Raw genomic sequence first — 20795 nt, 5'->3', positions numbered from 1 at the left:
ATTGGATAATAGAATGAAAAGAACTGCCTGTGCAGTGAAAGTTTCACTTAGTGATTGACAGCTAGCCATGACTGACTGCAGCCCTGACCAAAGAGCTCAGAGCTGTCACTTTTGGCCATTTTTGAAGAGAACATTTAATTCATTGGCATTTTATTTACAGAGGAAAACATTTCTAATAAAAGCAAAATAATAATAATAATTTAAAAAATATATAATTATATATATATGTAAATTAATAATAATCATGAATTATGAGTGAATTTGTGTTTCACGTGTTGTCATAGAGAAACCTCCACTGGTCCGTTTTACAGTAGCATGAGCTAACTTCACGTTTCCATACAGTTTACAACTCACAGGTGAAATCAGGATTTATTTTCATATCCCGGACTCGAGCCCCCAATGTATACCGTTTCCTGTATTAATCTGAACCGCAGTAGAGTACAGGGGAGCGTTCTCCAACACTCCAGGGCCGAAGTGCCGGTCATGTAACTTGCTTGTTATAACTAGCCGGACTTCGGGGTAATTCCCTCTGTAAGGTGGTGACAGTAAACCAGGAAACCGTTCTCTCAAGGACTGGGCTTTCATTTCCGTTTGCAGCTCTCTATTCTTAATGTTATTGACTAACGTTACACGCAAATTAAGTGCTGCCTCTCTCTACCGTCCCCGCTACACTCGGGACTACATTAACGTTTCCCTAATCCCTACTCTCACTTCGTTAACGTTATTATAGCTATTATGATCTGTAATGTCAACTGGATAACATTAGCTTTGTTTGCAAACGTTAGTTAACACTTTGGTTGCCAACAACAAGATTTCTCGTCCTAACTCGCCCATGCGTTGTGTGCCAATAACGAGTTTTCTCGTTATTTAATCGTTATTTCTTTTATTAGCGATATCCATAGATTTTTCATCCATCCAGCCTGACGTTATCATTGGGAATGGCTCTGAGCTCGAAAAGCCTATGACACAAAAAAAAAACTCCGGTCCACATTTTACTTCTGGGGCATGCAACCTGATACTAGGGATGTCCCGATCCGATCACGTGATCGGGATCGGGGCCGATCACGTGATTTTCCGAAGATCGGGAGCGGCAAAAAATAAATTAAAAAAAATTATTCTTTTTTCCTTTTTTTTTTTTTTTTTTTTTTTTTTCAACAAACATGACCATGTTCGTCTTAAACTCATACTGAGGCCTTAGTTTTGGTTTTAAATTGCATATCATCATTCATTTATTTATTGTCACACAGAGCAGAAGAATTTTGCCTAAACAAACCTGTAACTGAGGGGTACAATTCCCTGACTGTATTGTTAGATATGATATTTAATACCACTACCTCATGTACTTTAACTTCTGGCCACCCAGTACAAGATATAAGTATGATGAACACTTTCCCACCTGATGAAACGAACCAACACAAATGTACCAAATCGAAAGTTTAATACAGCAAAGGGTGTATACAACGATCACTTAATTACATTTATGATTTGAAATATGGAATATGCACTTTTATGGCAAATGAGTATTCGTAGGTAAATCAACATTGAATGTCCAATCTCTGGTTGCGCAGGGAGTAAGTATACAACCTGGAATATTTAGGAAACGATAGCGATGGTACTTAAATGATTATAGCTGGATACACTAAGGGGGGGGGGGGTCCCGCTGGTTGTAAGACAGTAGGAGGGGGGGGTTAGAGAAGCCGCTGGCGGTATCCCATCTGGCCGACGGTGTCTTGGGAGAATCCAAAGTCTTGGACACGGTGCCCACAGAACCTCGGGCCGCAGACGAATACAGCTGGACCCTCTGTGGAACGGTATCTGCCGGTCCACAACGGAGAGACGTGAGGCGACCTCACGTGTAGAGCGCCGTCTCACCTGGAGTCCTCTCCGGGGGGTAATTCCAACACTCGGCAGTGTTGGCCTTTATCCATGGAATAATCAAAGCACACAAAGCATAATCCAAGCCGTGGAAGGCTCGCCGTCGTCTGGGTAGAGTAATCCAATATACAGGTCCAGTCGCTCTTGGCCCGGAGCTCCTCGGATGCAATCACCACTAGGGGTCTGACCAGCCTGGTTAAGCGTCCAGATAACGTCAGGAACGATGGGGGTACTGATAACTGTAGAACTCTAACCGAACGATGCACCATACATAAATAGACTATTATTAGCTTAATAGAATACGTCCAACTCGACGGTATGGTGCCAAACTATGACCATTCAACTATTAATCTACACGATATCTCAATGCCTATTCTGGGCCAAGTAGGCCTTACTACACCGCACGTGCGTCGTGGGGAGGCTTTTGCGTCTGTCACTCTGTTGGAGGGTAAAGAACTGGACTAAAAGAAAGTTCTACTTTACGAGCGCCATATATATATGCGCTATGAACAAATAGTACCATTCGTATTTCGCCCGACATATTACTGCGCGGAACCGGGGGTTGCCTCGACATGTTAGGCGGCACGATTGAACTTGGACCTAGGGGTATGGCAACCTGGCGCCAGGTTCTCGTCCAATGGTAGAATGAAACTATTATGGGCTGTTTAGTAGAAACGGGGATATTCAATGCATATTGTACAAGGAATATACAGGGGATATCAAACGATATACAAATACAATTAAATATATATATATAAATAAATATACATATTCGGTTTAATCTGATCCTTCACAACAGCCGCCCCCTAATTAGTCCCACCTAATTAGCTAAGCAGAGACAGATTAACCGCACTGTCTTCCACTCAAGGTCCGCTGTAAGGGTCAGTCAACTCACAAAGTCATAGGGTCATGGTCATCATCGATAGTATCTGGGAGTCGGGGCAGTTCTATGAGCCTCGCCACGGGACGTGTGTAGGTGCGCCCTTGGACGAGTACTTCAGCTGCTCGGACCTTGCCATCGGCACCGGTGATCACTTTGCTTACGCGGCCAGCCGGCCACATAGCTCTGGGTAGTGACTGGTCAATAATCATGACGACTGTTCCTTCTGTCAAATTGTCTCTCTCCTTTACCCACTTCTGGCGGGTCTGTAGAGACGGTAGGTAGTGAAGTAGGAAGCTGCTCCAAAACTTGTCAGCTAGTACTTGGCTGTACCTCCACATTCTTCGGCCGTTCGCTTCTTCGGGCCTGTACATTGTCTGGGGTAGCGCGGGGTCCAGCCGCCCCATTAGGAGTGTGTTGGGGGTGACTGGGTCGACATCTGCTACATCACTGGAGACGTAACCGAGGGGCTTTGAGTTCAATACTCCCTCGATCTCCGTGAGGACTGTCATTAGGACTTCCTCTGCCACAGTCTGGGCTCCGAGTACGGCATACAGGGCTGTCTTTATAGAACGTACTTCTCGTTCCCAGGTTCCACCGAAGTCGGGGGATTAAACTGGAAGTCAATCTGGGCTGGAGCGAGGTGGGTCTTAAGTTCTGGGCCCATAGCTTGGAAGCTCTCTCTCAGCTCTCTTTCTTCGCCTTTGAAGTTGGTCCCGTGATCAGACAACAATGTAGACGGTTTTCCTTTCCGTGATGTGAATCTCCAGAAGGCCATAAGGAATGAGTCTGTGCTCATGGTCGGAAGGAGCTCGATATGTATCGCTCTGGTGGTCATGCATTTGAATACAATACCCCACCGCTTCTCGGTGCCTCTTCCTCTCTTTATATACAACGGGCCAAAACAGTCCATGCCTGTGGAGTGGAATGGCTTGTCGCCGATTCGGAGGCGACAGGGGGGTAGGTCAGCCATCCGTGGTATGCTGGGCTGCGCGCGCCACTTACGGCAGTCTAGACAGGTTCGCTGGAAGCGCCGTACTGCTTCTCTCCCTTGCAATATCCAATAACGACGTCTGATCTCCGCGAAGACTCTCTCTGCTCCTGCGTGGTGTACATCCTCGTCGTATTTCTTTATGATCAGCTCTGTGACCTTGTGTCGGCTGTTCAAGACGATCGGGTGCTTAATGTCATCTGGTAGATCGGGGGCTCTCCGCAGGCGACCACCCACTCTGATGAGATTATGTGCGTCACTCTCTGGTGCCAGGTGAATCAGTCTGCTGTCTGATGGGACAGGGTTTCCTCCCTGTAGACAGTCTAGCTCATCGGGGAACGAGTCTCTCTGGGCTCGTTGTAGTAGAAGAAGTTCTGCTTCTTCGTAGTCAGCTGCTGACATGTCAGTGGTGGACTGAATCTCTGGGTGGTGCCGCAGGAATGTTCTTTGTTGCGCACTCTCTAGGGTAATGCAGTCATCTATGTTGGGGTCTGTGGAGGCGACAGTGCTCAGTCCACAGAACATAGGCTTCTTGTTCTCAGCCTCCTCGTTACTTGCTTCCCTCGGGGTGGGCGTAGGCCAATCTCCTTCCGGGAGCTGGAGGAATGCTGGTCCGTCACTGTAGATGTTGCGACGGGTTAGGTCATCCAGGGACATTCCCCGGGTGATGACGTCAGCTGGGTTGTGTTTGGTATCCACATACCTCCAGCTTGCTTCTTCTGTTAATTCTTGAATCTCTGTGACTCTGACTCCCACGAAGACTTTGTATCTGCATGAATCAGACTTAATCCATGTGAGTACTGTCGTGGAATCTGACCACAAGATTGTTCTATGCACCGGAATGGTGAGTTCACGTTGGATTAACGTGGCTAGATGCGCTCCTGCGAGGGCTGCGCAGAGCTCTAGACGTGGGATAGATTGTTGCTTACGTGGGGCTATTCTTGAGCGGGCCAGTATGAAAGCAGTGTGTATCTCTCCTCCCATATCTTGGGCACGCAAATAGGCAACCGATCCGTAGGCTACTTCGGAGGCGTCGCTGAAGACGTGTAGCTCAATCTCGCATGTCTCTGGCCTCACTGTGGATGGGAAGTAGCTGCGGCGTATATTGACACCTGGGAGCGAGCGGAGTTCCGTCTCCCACTCTCTCCATGTTGAGGCAAATTGTGCGGGTATTGGGTCGTCCCAGCCCTGGTCCTTGTCCCATAGTGCTCGTACAATCATCTTTGCCCTGGTGGTGTAAGGTAGAATACATCCCAACGGGTCATATTGTCTGGCGAGTGTTCTGTACACACTCCGTCTGGTGGTCGGTATCGCCGCCGACCTTCCTTGCTCTGGAGCCAAGGGTTTGTGTCTATAGTGGAGCGAGTCTGTTTTGAAGCGCCAGACTAATCCTAGTGTCATTTCTTGGGCTTCTCCTGGGATTGTCGCCATCCAGGTCTCGCTGCTGGCAGCCTTGTCTGCGGAGGAGAGGCTGCGCAATACGTGCGGGTCACTGCTGGCCCACTGCCTGAGATCAAAGCCTCCTTTGATTAGGGAGGCGCGTAACTTGATTAGGAGAGCCTCGGCTTCTTCTTGAGTTGAGACGCTTTGTAAACAGTTGTCCACGTAGAAACTGTTCTTCACACTGTGTTGGACCTCTTCATCTGCTGCTGGGTCCTCTGTGACGTGTTTCTGTAGTGCAAACAATACTGGGGGGTCGCTGCTGGCCTGCTGCCGGAGATCAAAGCCGTCTTTGATCAGAGAGGCGCGGAGCAGCGCACGGCGTCGCCAGTCTATTTTCTTCTCGACAGGCTGCAGGAGTGTGGTGTCTCCTTCTGTCGTTCTGGAGTGGAAGCAGCTAGTGGCTGCTGTTCGGTTGAGAGACTTAGCGAGGGGGCCTTGTAATGTCCATCCTAGGCGGGTCTCGACTGCTGCAGGACAGCCTCGGGGGCCTGTATGGACCCGGTCAATCGGGACTATGAGTTCTGCATGGTCGGAGCCTATCAACAGGGTCGGGGTAGCGCCGTCTATGAGCGGGATAGGTAATTGACGCAGGTGCACATATTTATCCATCAACTTGGTGACAGGGTAGGTGTACTGCGATAGTCCTATTTCTTGGCTGGTGAAAGCATTTGTGATCTTGGCTGCCCGTTGGCTGCGATAGTGAAGGAGACATTCTCGCCCTTTATCGTCTTTAAATCTCTTCTTATTGTCCGAATCGTCATTTCGTTCTTGCTCCCCCGCAGTCCCAGCTGAGTCGCAGCGGAGGCGAGCAGAAGGGTCTTCTCTGACCCGTCATCAAGGACGGCGTAAGTGTCCATGACTTTATCCTGGTAGCTCAATGTCACACGGACTACCTTTAAGAGCACTTGAGCTCCGTTGCTGCTGGCGGGGTCAATGTACATGACACTTGCCTTGGTGCCGCTCCGTGGTGCAGGTATAGGCCGTCTTCCGTTACTATCGTGTAGTATATCTAGATGGGCTCCATCGCACCGGCTGCACCTTTTCTTTAGGCGGCATTCGGCTGCCATGTGGGGCCGCGCACATCGATAACAGCGCCGGTTGGACTTTATCCATTGGCTCACTTCTTCTGCATTCATCTTTGTGAATGAGTCACATTGTGACAGCCAGTGTTCTTTCTCACAGTAGGGACACGCTATCTTCCACTTCTCCTTTCTCGAGGGGGTGCTGTGACTCTTACTGCTCGGTACTGACTCTGATTGGTGCATGACAGTCACCGATCTTCTTCCATCACTTATTCTCCTGGGTCCCTCTCTGGAGCTTGGCGTGCTCCGCCCGAAGGTGTCCAGTCGTAAGCTGCTGACCTCTCTCGCCAGGAAGTCGGCCAGATCAAGGAGGGATGGCTCGGGGCCGTCGGGATCTCGGTAGTCCCTCTGCCGCCTAAAGCGCTCCTGTCTTGCGGGTGGCAGCTTCTCCAAAATCCTCTCAACGTTAGAGTTGGCGTATAGCTCATGCATGCCCTTCTCCCGTTGAGCTCCCAGCATCCCCACCAGGGACTGCACTTTGATTGACAGGTCGTCTAGTGAGCGATTGTCTGTGGCTGGGGGTAGGCGGTCAATATGCCTTATCTCCTGGATTACGTAATCCCATATACGTCCATATCTCTGATCCAGCGCTGCAAGGGCCGCTGTGTATGGGGTCGAGGAGGTAGCATAGGCTAGCGCTATATTGTGCGCTCGCGGTACTTTCAGGTGCTTCAGTAGTATTGCATACTTGTGGCGTTCATCAGCGACATCCACCATCATTGTCTCTAAGCACATCCGGAGCTCCGTGTACTGTGCTCGACTCTCATAGGCGAAGTCTGGGAATGACGGCGTGGCGTTGTATGACGCCGTGGATGGCTGATACATCGGCGAGCGTTGGGGGAGAGACCTCCTGGGCGAGTCCCCTCTTGCGCCTCGCTGTGGGCTGGTACTGGCAGGGTACCATGGCCCGCTGGTCCAGGTACTGTTCCTCGGGGCTGGTCGTGCGTCGTGCTCACCCGTGAATAGAGTCGGGGGTCTGTAGCGCAGCGCCGCGGGGGTATAGCCTGTACTGTATGGGACCTCCTGGTCCGGTGGAGTACTGTGCTGTCGTCGGGCTTGGTTCTCCTCTTCTCCCTCTTCTTCTATCAAATCTTCCAGATCCTGTAATCGTTTATTTAGCTTCTCCGCAGTGTAGGCCGCTCCTTCCTTGTAGCTGGGTCTCGCTTGGACCGGTATGGGAAGGGGGTCTGCGGGGGGTCTAGACTCGGTCTGTTGGTCAAGTTCAGGGTCGCTTGCTCGTTGCGGTGACGCTGCTCTTGACTGTTGTCTCGACGAGTTCCTTGAGCCCCTGGCGGAGGGAGAGGGAGTTGTCCTTTTGATCAGCTGCTCCATTAGCTGCGCTTGTTGCTTGTCGCGCTCGGCTTGTATCCTGTCGCGCTCTGCGTCTCTTTGGGCATCGGCAGCGGCGCGCTGGGCGTCGGCGGCGGCGCGCTCTGCTTCTCTTTGGGCACCGGCAGCGGCGCGCTGGGCGTCGGCGGCGGCGCGCTCTGTTTCTCTTTGGGCACCGGCAGCGGCGCGCTGGGCGTCGGCCCGGTCTCTTGCCATATTCTCTTCCATCTGGAAGCGTCTCATCTCCAGACGTGTGCGCTGTTCTTCGCTCCGTTGCTGCGCTTGGAGGTGTTCGCGCTCGCCAAGCATCTGTGCTTGGAGCCGATCGCGCTCGGCGGAGGCTGTCAGGCTGACGAGGAACGCCTGTTGTAGTGTCCTCTCCGCTTCGTTGGGGGAAGGCGGTAGTGGAGGTGAGCCGCTCCTGCGTGAGCCGCTCCTGGGGGTACTCGTTGGGGAGTCCTGGAGCTCTAGTTCCTCGGCGCTCTCCTCCTCTTCCTCCGTGCAGAGTTCTCTCTCTGTAGGGTTGTCTTCCTCCCGGGGCTTGTCGGGGACTACTTCTTTAGTAGTGGCGGGGGGTAAAGGCATGTCAATTCCCTCCTGGTCCCCACCGTGGGCTTGGTCAGTTACATTAGGACCTACTAGGGCCTCTGTGGTCGGGGAAACCTGGTCGTTAAGGTCAGACATAATTTTACTTTCTACTTTTACCACGTTTACCGTTTGTCGAAGGCTAGGTAGTTGACTGACAGTGTAAGCCTCTAAGTACTGAGGTGTCTGTCGTCTGCGCCGCGGGCGTTCTAGGTTAGGAGGATCGTTTCGTGGAGTGTTCATCATAGGCCATTTCGATATTAATAACACTATATTAATATTACACTAGTTACCCTCCGGCTCGAAGGACCAATTGTAACTGAGGGGTACAATTCCCTGACTGTATTGTTAGATATGATATTTAATACCACTACCTCATGTACTTTAACTTCTGGCCACCCAGTACAAGATATAAGTATGATGAACACTTTCCCACCTGATGAAACGAACCAACACAAATGTACCAAATCGAAAGTTTAATACAGCAAAGGGTGTATACAACGATCACTTAATTACATTTATGATTTGAAATATGGAATATGCACTTTTATGGCAAATGAGTATTCGTAGGTAAATCAACATTGAATGTCCAATCTCTGGTTGCGCAGGGAGTAAGTATACAACCTGGAATATTTAGGAAACGATCGCGATGGTACTTAAATGATTATAGCTGGATACACTAAGGGGGGGGGGGGGTCCCGCTGGTTGTAAGACAGTAGGAGGGGGGGGTTAGAGAAGCCGCTGGCGGTATCCCATCTGGCCGACGGTGTCTTGGGAGAATCCAAAGTCTTGGACACGGTGCCCACAGAACCTCGGGCCGCAGACGAATACAGCTGGACCCTCTGTGGAACGGTATCTGCCGGTCCACAACGGAGAGACGTGAGGCGACCTCACGTGTAGAGTGCCGTCTCACCTGGAGTCCTCTCCGGGGGGTAATTCCAACACTCTGCAGTGTTGGCCTTTATCCATGGAATAATCAAAGCACACAAAGCATAATCCAAGCCGTGGAAGGCTCGCCGTCGTCTGGGTAGAGTAATCCAATATACAGGTCCAGTCGCTCTTGGCCCGGAGCTCCTCGGATGCAATCACCACTAGGGGTCTGACCAGCCTGGTTAAGCGTCCAGATAACGTCAGGAACGATGGGGGTACTGATAACTGTAGAACTCTAACCGAACGATGCACCATACATAAATAGACTATTATTAGCTTAATAGAATACGTCCAACTCGACGGTATGGTGCCAAACTATGACCATTCAACTATTAATCTACACGATATCTCAATGCCTATTCTGGGCCATGTAGGCCTTACTACACCGCACGTGCGTCGTGGGGAGGCTTTTGCGTCTGTCACTCTGTTGGAGGGTAAAGAACTGGACTAAAAGAAAGTTCTACTTTACGAGCGCCATATATATATGCGCTATGAACAAATAGTACCATTCGTATTTCGCCCGACATATTACTGCGCGGAACCGGGGGTTGCCTCGACATGTTAGGCGGCACGATTGAACTTGGACCTAGGGGTATGGCAACCTGGCGCCAGGTTCTCGTCCAATGGTAGAATGAAACTATTATGGGCTGTTTAGTAGAAACGGGGATATTCAATGCATATTGTACAAGGAATATACAGGGGATATCAAACGATATACAAATACAATTAAATATATATATATAAATAAATATACATATTCGGTTTAATCTGATCCTTCACAACAAAACCAATAGTATCCAGCTGAAGAACGGCAGACCAGCCAAACTATCAGACCCAAATAAAAATTATTATAATTTTTTTTTTAATCCCAATTTCTCACATTACATGTTGACGTTATCCAGGTGAAAAGTTTACTTCATTCAAGCGAGGCATTGCAATCCTTGACATAAATCATTTGATGTATAATTAAATCAAAGGAAATGCGTTTGGGTCTGAGAGTGTGGCTGCTCTGCCGTTCTGCAGCTGGATACTATTGGTTTGTTTTGGCAAAATTCTTCTGCTCTGTGTGACAATAAATAAATGAATGATGATATGCAATTTAAAACCAAAACTAAGGCCTCAGTATGAGTTTAAGTGAACATGGTTATGTTTGTTGAATAATTCTTTTTTGATCGGATCGGAAAAGATCAGTATCGGTAGATACTCAAAATCACATGATCGGGATCGGATCGGGAGCAAAAAAACGTGATCGGGACATCCCTACCTGATACTATTGCATTCATTGAGGGGACTGGAAGCAGCACGGATTATGTGTTTCGGAGTATAATGTTGGATCAATAAACGCAATCGATATTTGGAATGGCGATCAGGAATTGGATTAATCTTTTTGCAGAACATCTGATCTGAGGTAAGGACTGTATCAGTTTTGGGTTAATCAGAGTTTTTTTTCACAGCGTTCACAACGTGTGTGTGTGTGTGTGGCGTTAGGCGCTGAGCGCGGCACGAATAAATTATTTTTCAGCCCGCTTTTGTATCGTGCATAAGAACACAAATAAGAACTATAAGTTGGACATCCTTGGTGTGCGTGAGTGTAGATGGACTGGTTCAGGCCGCAAGGTGACAAAAGAGGGCTCAACTATCCTTTTCTCTGGAAAAGATGATGCACACTCCAGCGGTGTAGCCCTTATCACAAGTAAGGAGACATCCAAATCTCTCACGGAGTGGGAACCCATCAGTGATAGACTGCTCAGAGCAAGATTTGACTCCCGATACTGTAAAATGACCATCTTACAGTGTTACGCCCCTACAAACGAGGCAGAGGAGGAGACTAAGGACGACTGCTACGAGCAACTGCAATGTGCAGTCTCCAAGGTCCCACAACATGACATGCTACTGATTATGGGAGATTTGAATGCCAAAGTTGGAAATGATAACATCAGGAGAGAAGATGCAATGGGGCGGCATGGCTGCGGAACTATCAATGACAATGGAGAGAGGCTTGTTGACTTCTGCATTAACAACAGATGCACAATAGGTGGAACCATCTTCCCCCACAGAGACATCCACAAACTAAGCTGGAGATCCCCAGATGGGCATACGGTCAACCAGATTGACCATGTCATTGTCAACAAGAAATGGCAACGATCTCTCCTGGATGTCAAAGTCCACCGGGGGGGCGGATGTTGGCAGTGACCACCACCTGGTGATAGCCAAGATCAGGCTAAAACTCAGAGCAACACCTAACACCAAACAGCGACGCAAAGTTGCAAAAAATATATATACAGGTATATATATATATTTTTTTTACGTGCTGTGATTCATGTGCGCACATGAATCACAGCACGTAAAAAAATATATATATATACCTGTATATATATTTTTTAGCCTGATCTTGCGTGCGTGCGTGCGTGCGTGCGTGCGTGCGTGTGTGTGTGTGTGTGTGTGTGTGTGTATATACCCGGATGAAAAGGGATTTGGCTGCCAGAGGGTTAAAAGACAGACAGGAGAACGTAATGGTCCATGTGTGGGAGAGAGTGAGAGAGGAGTATGAGAGGTAGAAGTGAGGAGTAAGAGTGATAGAGAGGGGAGTAAGAGAGAGAGAGAGGGGAGTAAGAGAGAGAGAGAGAGAGAGAGGAGTGTGAGAGGTAGGAGTGAGGAGTAAGAGTGATAGAGGGGAGTAAGAGAGAGAGGAGTGTGTGAGAGAGAGAGTAGGAGAGAGAGGGGAGTAAGAGAGAGAGGGGAATAGGAGAGAAAGGGGAGTAGGAGTGAGGAGTAAGAGTGATAGAGAGGGGAGTAAGAGAGAGAGGAGTGTGTGTGAGAGAGAGAGTAGGAGAGAGAGGGGAGTAAGAGAGAGAGGGGAATAGGAGAGAAAGGGGAGTAGGAGTGAGGAGTAAGAGTGATAGAGAGGGGAGTAAGAGAGAGGAGTGTGTGAGAGAGAGAGTAGGAGAGAGAGGGGAGTAAGAGAGAGAGGGGAATAGGAGAGAAAGGGGAGTAGGAGTGAGGAGTAAGAGTGATAGAGAGGGGAGTAAGAGAGAGAGGAGTGTGTGAGAGAGAGAGTAGGAGAGAGAGGGGAGTAAGAGAGAGAGGGGAATAGGAGAGAAAGGGGAGTAGGAGTGAGGAGTAAGAGTGATAGAGAGGGGAGTAAGAGAGAGAGGAGTGTGTGAGAGAGAGAGTAGGGGAGAGAGGGGAGTAGGAGAGAGAGGAGTGTGTGAGAGAGATAGAGTAGGAGAGAGAGAGGAATAGGAGAGAAAGGGGAGTAGGAGTGAGAGAGAGAGTGAGACGTTAGCACCAGGACACACAGACTTGCTCAGATGGTTCCGTTTCTCAGAAAAATACCTCACCGTCACTGCCGCTGTTATCAGCAAGTTGTCATGGCAACAAGAGTTTGTGGCTATACAGTAAATTGCCGGCATGTTTTCCGGCTGAATAGTGGAAAATGGCCCCCGATGATTGATGGCTGCACACCGCTGGGTTCTAACAGCTTGTGTCGTCTCGCCACGAGTCAAGTTTCAAGTTTGTTTCAAGTTTATTTTTTATTATTTGTCAGAACAAAATACAGAATACTTTATAATGAAATGCTTGTTTCTGTATGAGCCCCTGAGAGTGTGCTACAGTACATACAGTAGAAAGTAAGTACAAAGTAGGTAAAGTCAATATACATATATACAATATACAATACAGAGTCAAATGAGTAACAGTGAGGTAGAAGGCAGAGGTACAAAAACTTGGGGTAGGGTGCAAATGAGGTATGAATGTGGTGCAAATCTCTTTAATAATAGATAAATATAAAGTGTGTTAAAGTGAGTGGCAAGGTGAGTGTTTGTTTAAAGTGAGTGTGTACATGTGGATGTGTGTGCAGTGAGTGTAGATGATGGGTTGTTGTTACATAGTGTCATTGTCGTTGAGCATCCTGATGGCCTGGGGATAGAAGCTCCTTCTGAGTCTCTCTGTACCGGCCATGAGACTCTGGTAGCGCTTGCCTGGGGATAGAAGCTCCTTCTGAGACTCTCTGTGCCGGCCATGAGACTCTGGTAGCGCTTGCCTGGGGATAGAAGCTCCTTCTGAGACTCTCTGTGCCGGCCATGAGACTCTGGTAGCGCTTGCCTGGGGATAGAAGCTCCTTCTGAGACTCTCTGTACCGGCCATGAGACTCTGGTAACGCTTGCCTGGGGATAGAAGCTCCTTCTGAGACTCTCTGTGCCGGCCATGAGACTCCGGTAGCGCTTGCCTGGGGATAGAAGCTCCTTTTGAGTCTCTCTGTACTGGCCATGAGACTCCGGTAGCGCTTGTCTGGGGATAGAAGCTCCTTCTGAGTCTCTCTGTACCGGCCATGAGACTCCGGTAGCGCTTGCCTGGGGATAGAAGCTCCTTCTGAGACTCTCTGTGCTGGCCATGAGACTCCGGTAGCGCTTGCCTGGGGATAGAAGCTCCTTCTGAGTCTCTCTGTACCGGCCATGAGACTCCGGTAGCACTTGCCTGGGGATAGAAGCTCCTTCTGAGTCTCTCTGTACCGGCCTTGAGACTCCGGTAGCGCTTGCCTGGGGATAGAAGCTCCTTCTGAGTCTCTCTGTACCGGCCATGAGACTCCGGTAGTGCTTGCCTGGGGATAGAAGCTCCTTCTGAGTCTCTCTGTACCGGCCATGAGACTCCGGTAGCGCTTGCCTGACCCAGAGCCTCCTGCTCTGTCCTCACTGCTGGGGAGCGGGGTGTGTAAACGGGGCTATAATATATATATAACTCCACACGCATCATGAACCAGGAGACCGGACAGTGTGTTTTGTCTTCTCCCTCGCAAAAGGTTGCATTCATTTGGACTGTCGGAAGGTGGGAAATGTGTTTCACGTTAAATACATCCGAGAGAGAGGGCCCCAGAGCATTCCTGTACAGCGCATCCGCTGCATCCACTGTAATGGTGGAAGCTCCTTCTCTCTAATCTCTGAGTCTGCGTGCGTGTTTCTCTAGAACCTCCCGTCCATGAAGTAACCTGCTCTCACTCACAAACTGATGACCGAGGAGGCTGAGCGCTGTGTGGAGCATGCTGTCTGATCGCTCACCCTCCTCTCTGATCTCTCCCCCTCCTCTCTGATCTCTCCCCCTCCTCTCTGATCTCTCCCCCTCCTCTCTGATCTCTCTCTGATCTCTCCCCCTCCTCTCTGATCTCTCCCCCTCTCTGATCTCTCTCTGATCTCTCCCCCTCCTCTCTGATCTCTCTGATCGCTCCCCCTCCTCTCTGATCTCTCTCTGATCTCTCCCCCTCCTCTCTGATCTCTCCCCCTCCTCTCTGATCTCTCTCTGATCTCTCCCCCTCCTCTCTGATCTCTCCCCCTCCTCTCTGATCTCTCCCCCTCCTCTCTGACCTCTCTCCCTCCTATCTGATCTCTCCCCCTCCTCTCTGATCTCTCCCCCTCCTCTCTGACCTCTCTCCCTCCTATCTGATCTCTCCCCCTCCTCTCTGATCTCTCTCTGATCTCTCCCCCTCCTCTCTGATCTCTCCCCCTCCTCTCTGACCTCTCTCCCTCCTCTCTGATCTCTCCCCCTCCTCTCTGATCTCTCCCCCTCCTCTCTGATCTCTCCCCCTCCTCTCTGATCTCTCCCCCTCCTCTCTCTCCCTCCTCTCTGATCTCTCCCCCTCCTCTCTCCCCCTCCTCTCTGATCGCTCCCCCTCCTCTCTCCCCCTCCTCTCTGATCTCTCCCCCTCCTCTCTCTCCCTCCTCTCTGATCTCTCCCCCTCCTCTCTCTCCCTCCTCTCTGATCTCTCCCCCTCCTCTCTGATCTCTCCCCCTCCTCTCTGATCTCTCTCCCTCCTCTCTGATCTCTCTCTGATCTCTCCCCCTCCTCTCTGATCTCTCTCCCTCCTCTCTGATCTCTCCCCCTCCTCTCTCTCCCTCCTCTCTGATCTCTCCCCCTCCTCTCTGATCTCTCCCCCTCCTCTCTGATCTCTCTCCCTCCTCTCTGATCTCTCTCTGATCTCTCCCCCTCCTCTCTGATCTCTCCCCCTCCTCTCTGATCTATCTCCCTCCTCTCTGATCTCTCTCTGATCTCTCCCCCTCCTCTCTGATCTCTCCCCCTCCTCTCTGATCTCTCCCCCTCCTCTCTGATCCGCTCGTATCCCTGTTCCCTGTTTCCTCCAAACAAACCTGTGGCACCGCCTGTGTGTGTGTGTGTGTGTGTGTGTGTGTGTGTGTGTGTGTGTGTGTGTGTGTGTGTGTGTGTGTGTGTGTGTGTGTGTGTGTGTGTGTGTGTGTGTGTGTGTGTGTGTGTGTGTGTGTGTGTGTGTGTGTGTGTGTGTGTGTGTGTGTGTGTGTGTGTGTGTGTGTGTGTGTGTGTGTGTGTGTGTGTGTGTGGGAATTTTGTGTGTGTGAATTTTCTGTGAGGGAGAGACGAGAGAGTAAAGCGCTGCTGCGCCAAAGTAACTCGTCTCATCTCAGCGGCGGCGGCTTAGAAACTGACATGAGGGATTGTGAGAAACGTCACGATATCCAGGATATGTTTAAAAAGTGTATCGTTAATATATGTATGGATCTCTCCCCCTCCTCTCCTGCAGAAGCGGCGGAGGCGTATCGACAGGAGTATGATCGGAGAGCCGACCAACTTTGTCCACACGGCTCACGTGGGCTCGGGGGACCTCTTCAGCGGCATGAGCTCGGTAAGACCGACAGTAAGTGACCTCACGTTAGACCCACAGGAAGTGACCTCACGTTAGACCCACAGGAAGTGACCTCACGTTAGACCCACAGGAAGTGACCTCACGTTAGACCCACAGGAAGTGACCTCACGTTAGACCGACAGGAAGTGACCTAGTAGTAGTAGTAGTCGTTTATTCAGTCATCGTCTCACACTAGGGGTGTAACGATTCTTCAGGCAACGATTCAATGCATCATGAAATCTCTTCATTTGACCACGATTCGATTCTGTTAATTCCCCAAAAAAAAATTAATACACAAATGTGGCTGGGGGAACTGATTCACTCAGCATGAATAAAAACTATTAAAAACATTTTTTTAACTTTTTTATTTCGATTAATTTCGATTATAAATCGATGCATCGTTACACCCCTATCTCACACAATACAATATGCACAATCATTTAACAATATTTGATTTTACAGTGACTGAAAAGGTACTTATACATGCCTGTCCTATATTCTTAACAACATTAAGACTCAAACAGTATTCTAAAAGAAAATAGCAAAAAACAGTATTATTCACCTTTGTAGTTTTCAAAAATAGCTTTACAAACCATTTTCTTAAAAACCAAAGACCAACGTAAGACCAACAGGAAGTGACCTCACGTAAGACCAACATGAAGTGACCTCACATAAGACCAACAGGAAGTGACCTCACGTAGCGTGAGAACAGTTGACGAACGGTTCGTCATTTGTGAAGCGGAGAAGAGCCAGGAGAGCCAGGCTTTGATGATAGCAAATATTCACAACTGTCATTTCCACACTACCTTCACATAGACTGAATGAGCTTCCCGACACTACCGTTAGAGCTGTCCCCGAAGCCTGTTTTTGGGCTTCGAACTTCGTCAGGGTTTTTTGAACAGATGTTCGAACCTTCGTTTTTACTTTAAAAAAAATCTAAAATCAATAAAACAAATTTTTAACAAAATTATAGAATATCCTCAAACTAAATCCTCAATTTGAATAAAGTGATTCATCTGATTAAATTATTATTATTTTTTTATTAAATCAACTTTCTTTAATGAATATAACTCATCAGTTTCGTCAACATAAATAATCCAATCAGGGCACGGTTGGTACGGAAGTGATGGTGACGTCTTGATGGAGCGCCAAGCGGATGCAGATAGGCTACATCATTTATGATGAATGTTTTATTTAAAATTGTATGACGAGTCATATACTATAATAGTATAATACTATAATATTAGTGTAGCCTAATCTTTATCTGCAACTGTGAAGAAAAACCCCATTCGTTTAAACAGAATGAATAGACACATACAAATATATATATATATATATATATATATATATATATATTTAAAATTAACAATTTGAATGTTGATTTAGAATTCGAACGCCAACGTAACGAACGAAGGTCCATACGTTCGAACGTTTGGGCTCAGCCCTAACTACCATCACTTCTTAACCCATTCTTCGCCAGGCATTGTACCCTTCTTATACCATCCTCTGCCAGCTCTATTTGTCTATGGAGATGTTCACCTTCTTTGCAGGGCTATAACTTTTTAAATTGTATTGCTAAATTGACATTACTATGGCCCATTCAACATCGATTAGCTATTGTTCAGGGTGTAGGAACGTTTTACTTTTTCATTCACACATTCATACTAAAATACCGTCCAGAGTATAAATATGTTTTTATCGTTTTCTGCAGTAATTCATAGAACGTGAGTTATAGCCATTTATGCATATATTACATCATCAAATGCAGTTTGCTAGCGATTGACGTCAGATAAATAATTTGTACAATTGTACAAGGTCCTAAACGTCATGACTCATCATCTGCTGGTGACCGGAGGGGGGGGGGGGGGGGGGGGGGGTCGTTTATAATGCAATGACCGACGTTAAATGAATCATGTAGTATGGGTGATATATTGATCATAGCAGTTTGTATGGATAATAATAATCAAAAACGCTGAAACTCACCGCAGCTTCCTCTTATCGTTGGGTGATCAGCGTGGAGCAAAAAGTTTGCTATTATGGGATGTTGATCTAGATCAGTGGTGCCCAACCAGTCGATCGTGATCGACAGGTAGATCGCGGGCTGATTTCAAGTAGATCTTGATTAATAAAATTCCATTATAAAAAAAAAAAAAAAAATTGCTAAATCAACTCTTCCTCTCCTTGTTAACTACAACAAGCAATGCTGTTTGTTATTTAAGATGAGGTCGGACTTGGCACTGACAGATTTGTGTTCATTATGCTGCTTTTATAAAGCCTCAAATAACGGCTTACAATATACAATTTTGGCTGGTAGCTCTCGGGCTAGGGGGTAAATAAAAAAGTAGATCTTGGTTCAAAAAAGGTTGGGCACCCCTGATCTAGATGAACCATTTCCGGGTTGTATAATACTATATACATCCAAATAACGTTGTTTATTGAGTTATGGCAACCGATCGATTATCCAGTGTGTCGAGATGGAGCCCCGGGAGCGATAGCGAGTGGCGGACAGAATAGGGGGGACACCAAGCACTACCGGCCCCACTTCCCCACTTCCGTTTGGCCCACAGTGAAAAACTTGGGTGTTCTTTTTGACCCCAAACTAACATTCGAACCACACATCAACAACATCACCAAGACATGCTACTTTCACCTCAGGAACATTTCACGCATTAGACCACTACTATCCCCCTCCGACACTGAAAAGCTGGTTCATGCCCTCATTTTCTCCCGTCTAGATTACTGTAATGCATTACTCATTGGCTCAACATCTAAATCCCTCCATAAACTTCAACTAATTCAGAACACCTCAGCCCGCATCATCACCCGCTGCCCCAAATTCTCCCACGTCACACCTGTCCTCTCCTCACTTCACTGGCTCCCTGTCAAGTATAGGATTGACTTTAAGATCTGTCTCCTCACTTACAAAGCCCTCCACTCCCTAGCACCTAATTACATCTACAACTTCTGAGCACACCACACTACCGCCTTAAATCCACAGAAAACAAATCATTCTCCTCCGCTGCTCCCCGACTCTGGAATCAACTCCCATTACACATCAAAGAAGCCCCATCTGTAGAAACATTTAAGTCCCACCTCAAAACCCACCTGTTCAAACTTGCATACCCACACTCCTGACCCCCCAACCCCTGCATCACTTACTTTTTCACATCTGTACAGACCTATACTTTAGTATTATTATTTATTTAAAATGTTTCTCTGTCTTGTCTCTAAGTTGTCTCCCTCTCTCTGTATTATCCCCACTATGTCGTCATTGTGAAAGTTCATGTACTGTGTTTGTCCCTGTACTGTGTTTGTCTGTATCCTATAATGCCATGTATGTAAAGCGCTTTGAGATTCCTAATGTAAGGCGCTATATAAAATAAATTTATTATTATTATTATCACTTCTTAACCCTTTAATCGCCAAGGACGACTTAACACGTCATTCTCCGCCATGCGTAATCTGCCAATGACGTCGTACAGCGTCTTTGAGATCAATATTTCAAAAATCTGTCATGGCAATCATATTTCACCCACGGAGACTTGAGATCTCCTGTAGATCTCCTCTCAACTCTCCAACGGTTCAAGACCGCCATCTGGTGGCCGATCGGCGAATCGCCAAAACCGGAAGTGACGCGCCGGAAGTGGTGCTCGCCCATATTTCGTCCGGGCACTCGCTATCGTTAGCGGGACTCCATCTTGATACACTGGACATCGATCGGTTGCAAATAACTCGATAAACAACATGATTTGGACGCATATAGTATTATACAACCTGGAAATGGATCGCATATATCAACATCCCATAATAGCGAACTTTCTGCTCCACGCTGATCACCCAACGGTCAGAGGAAGCCGCGGTGAGTTTCAGCGTGTTTGATTATTATTAACCGTATAATCTGCTCTGATATATATATCGCCCATACTACATGAATCATTTAACGTCGGCCACGGACTTATATACAATTTAAAAAGTTATAGCCCTGCAAAGAAGGGGAACATCTCCATAGACAAATAGAGCTGGCAGAGGATGGTATAAGATCAGAATAATCCCTGGCAGATAAAGGGTTAATAGACACTATTGACCTCTTCTGAGTCTCTATTGGGCTCTGTCAGCCATGTTCTAATGATGACCTATCAATTATGCATAGCAGCTGATCTACCGGTATGACCCAACTGGTTTATGTGCTTCATTATATCTGCATGAAAGTTTAATTATGTGTCTTTTTTAATGCTCTGTAGTATAACTATATATAGATAATAATGCAACCATCAGGGATATTATACTGTAATATAACTATGTATAGATCATAATGAAACCATCAGGGATATTATACTGTAATTCAAGAGCTTTATTTGTCACATACATACCAGGGCATACAGTGAAATGTGGGGGGGGGGGGGGGGGGGTAATATAACTATGTATAGATACTAATGCAACCACCAGGGACATTATACTGTAATCATCAAAACGAAGAAAGATATTGTGGTATGACATGTTGGCCATCATATCGCCCAGCCCTAACTCACCTGTCGTACCCCTGCCCCCCCCCCCACCTGTCAGGTGAACTCCATTCAGAACCAGATGCAGTCGAAGGGGGGGTACGGGGGCGACGCCATGCCAGGCAACGTCCAACTGCAGCTGGTGGACACTAAAGCAGGATAACGTGGAGGCGCGGCACGGTGAGAAGGCTGTCCTGTGATTGACATCTGTCCTGTGATTGACATCTGTCCTATGATTGACATCTGTCCTGTGATTGACATTGGTCCTAGGATTGACATCGGTCCTAGGATTGACATCTGTCCTGTGATTGACATCGGTCCTATTTTACTTGTACATTACCATGTTGTAAACACGCAGAGGGGAAATAACAAAAATGGAATCGAACAACTGTTCTTAATTTCATTAAGTGAAATCATTTGATAAACATCATACTGTATCTTAACTGTTGTCTTTTTAAAAGGGGGCATGTTATGGAAAATGAGCTTTGCCTGGTCTGTATGGATGTGGCAGTCTGAAATATTATGTATGCCT

The 20795-nt window shown here is 47.7% G+C and overlaps 1 protein-coding gene across 3 annotated transcripts in view; it reads left to right on the top strand.

The window, feature by feature from the left end:
- The window catches only part of cdc42se2 (CDC42 small effector 2), a 144547-nt gene extending 124103 nt beyond the window's left edge, over nucleotides 1-20444 (top strand). The window contains exons 3-4 of one of the 3 annotated variants that reach the window (XM_084326357.1): nucleotides 15663-15773; nucleotides 20325-20444. In XM_084326357.1, coding sequence (XP_084182483.1) covers nucleotides 15663-15773; nucleotides 20325-20426 — 213 coding nt within the window. In that variant the 3' untranslated portion in view covers nucleotides 20427-20444. Of the gene's footprint in view, nucleotides 1-15659; nucleotides 15774-20324 lie in introns of all 3 variants that reach the window. The other 2 variants (XM_084326358.1, XM_084326356.1) reach the window with 2 other exon arrangements.
- The last annotated feature ends 351 nt before the right edge of the window (nucleotides 20445-20795 follow it).

This window comes from Notolepis coatsorum (assembly GCF_963971535.1).
Source record: "Notolepis coatsorum genome assembly, chromosome: 12".
NCBI classification, from domain to species: Eukaryota; Metazoa; Chordata; class Actinopteri; order Aulopiformes; family Paralepididae; genus Notolepis; species Notolepis coatsorum.
Note: the sequence above shows the minus strand (reverse complement) of the source record. Positions and strands in the feature narration are given on the sequence as shown.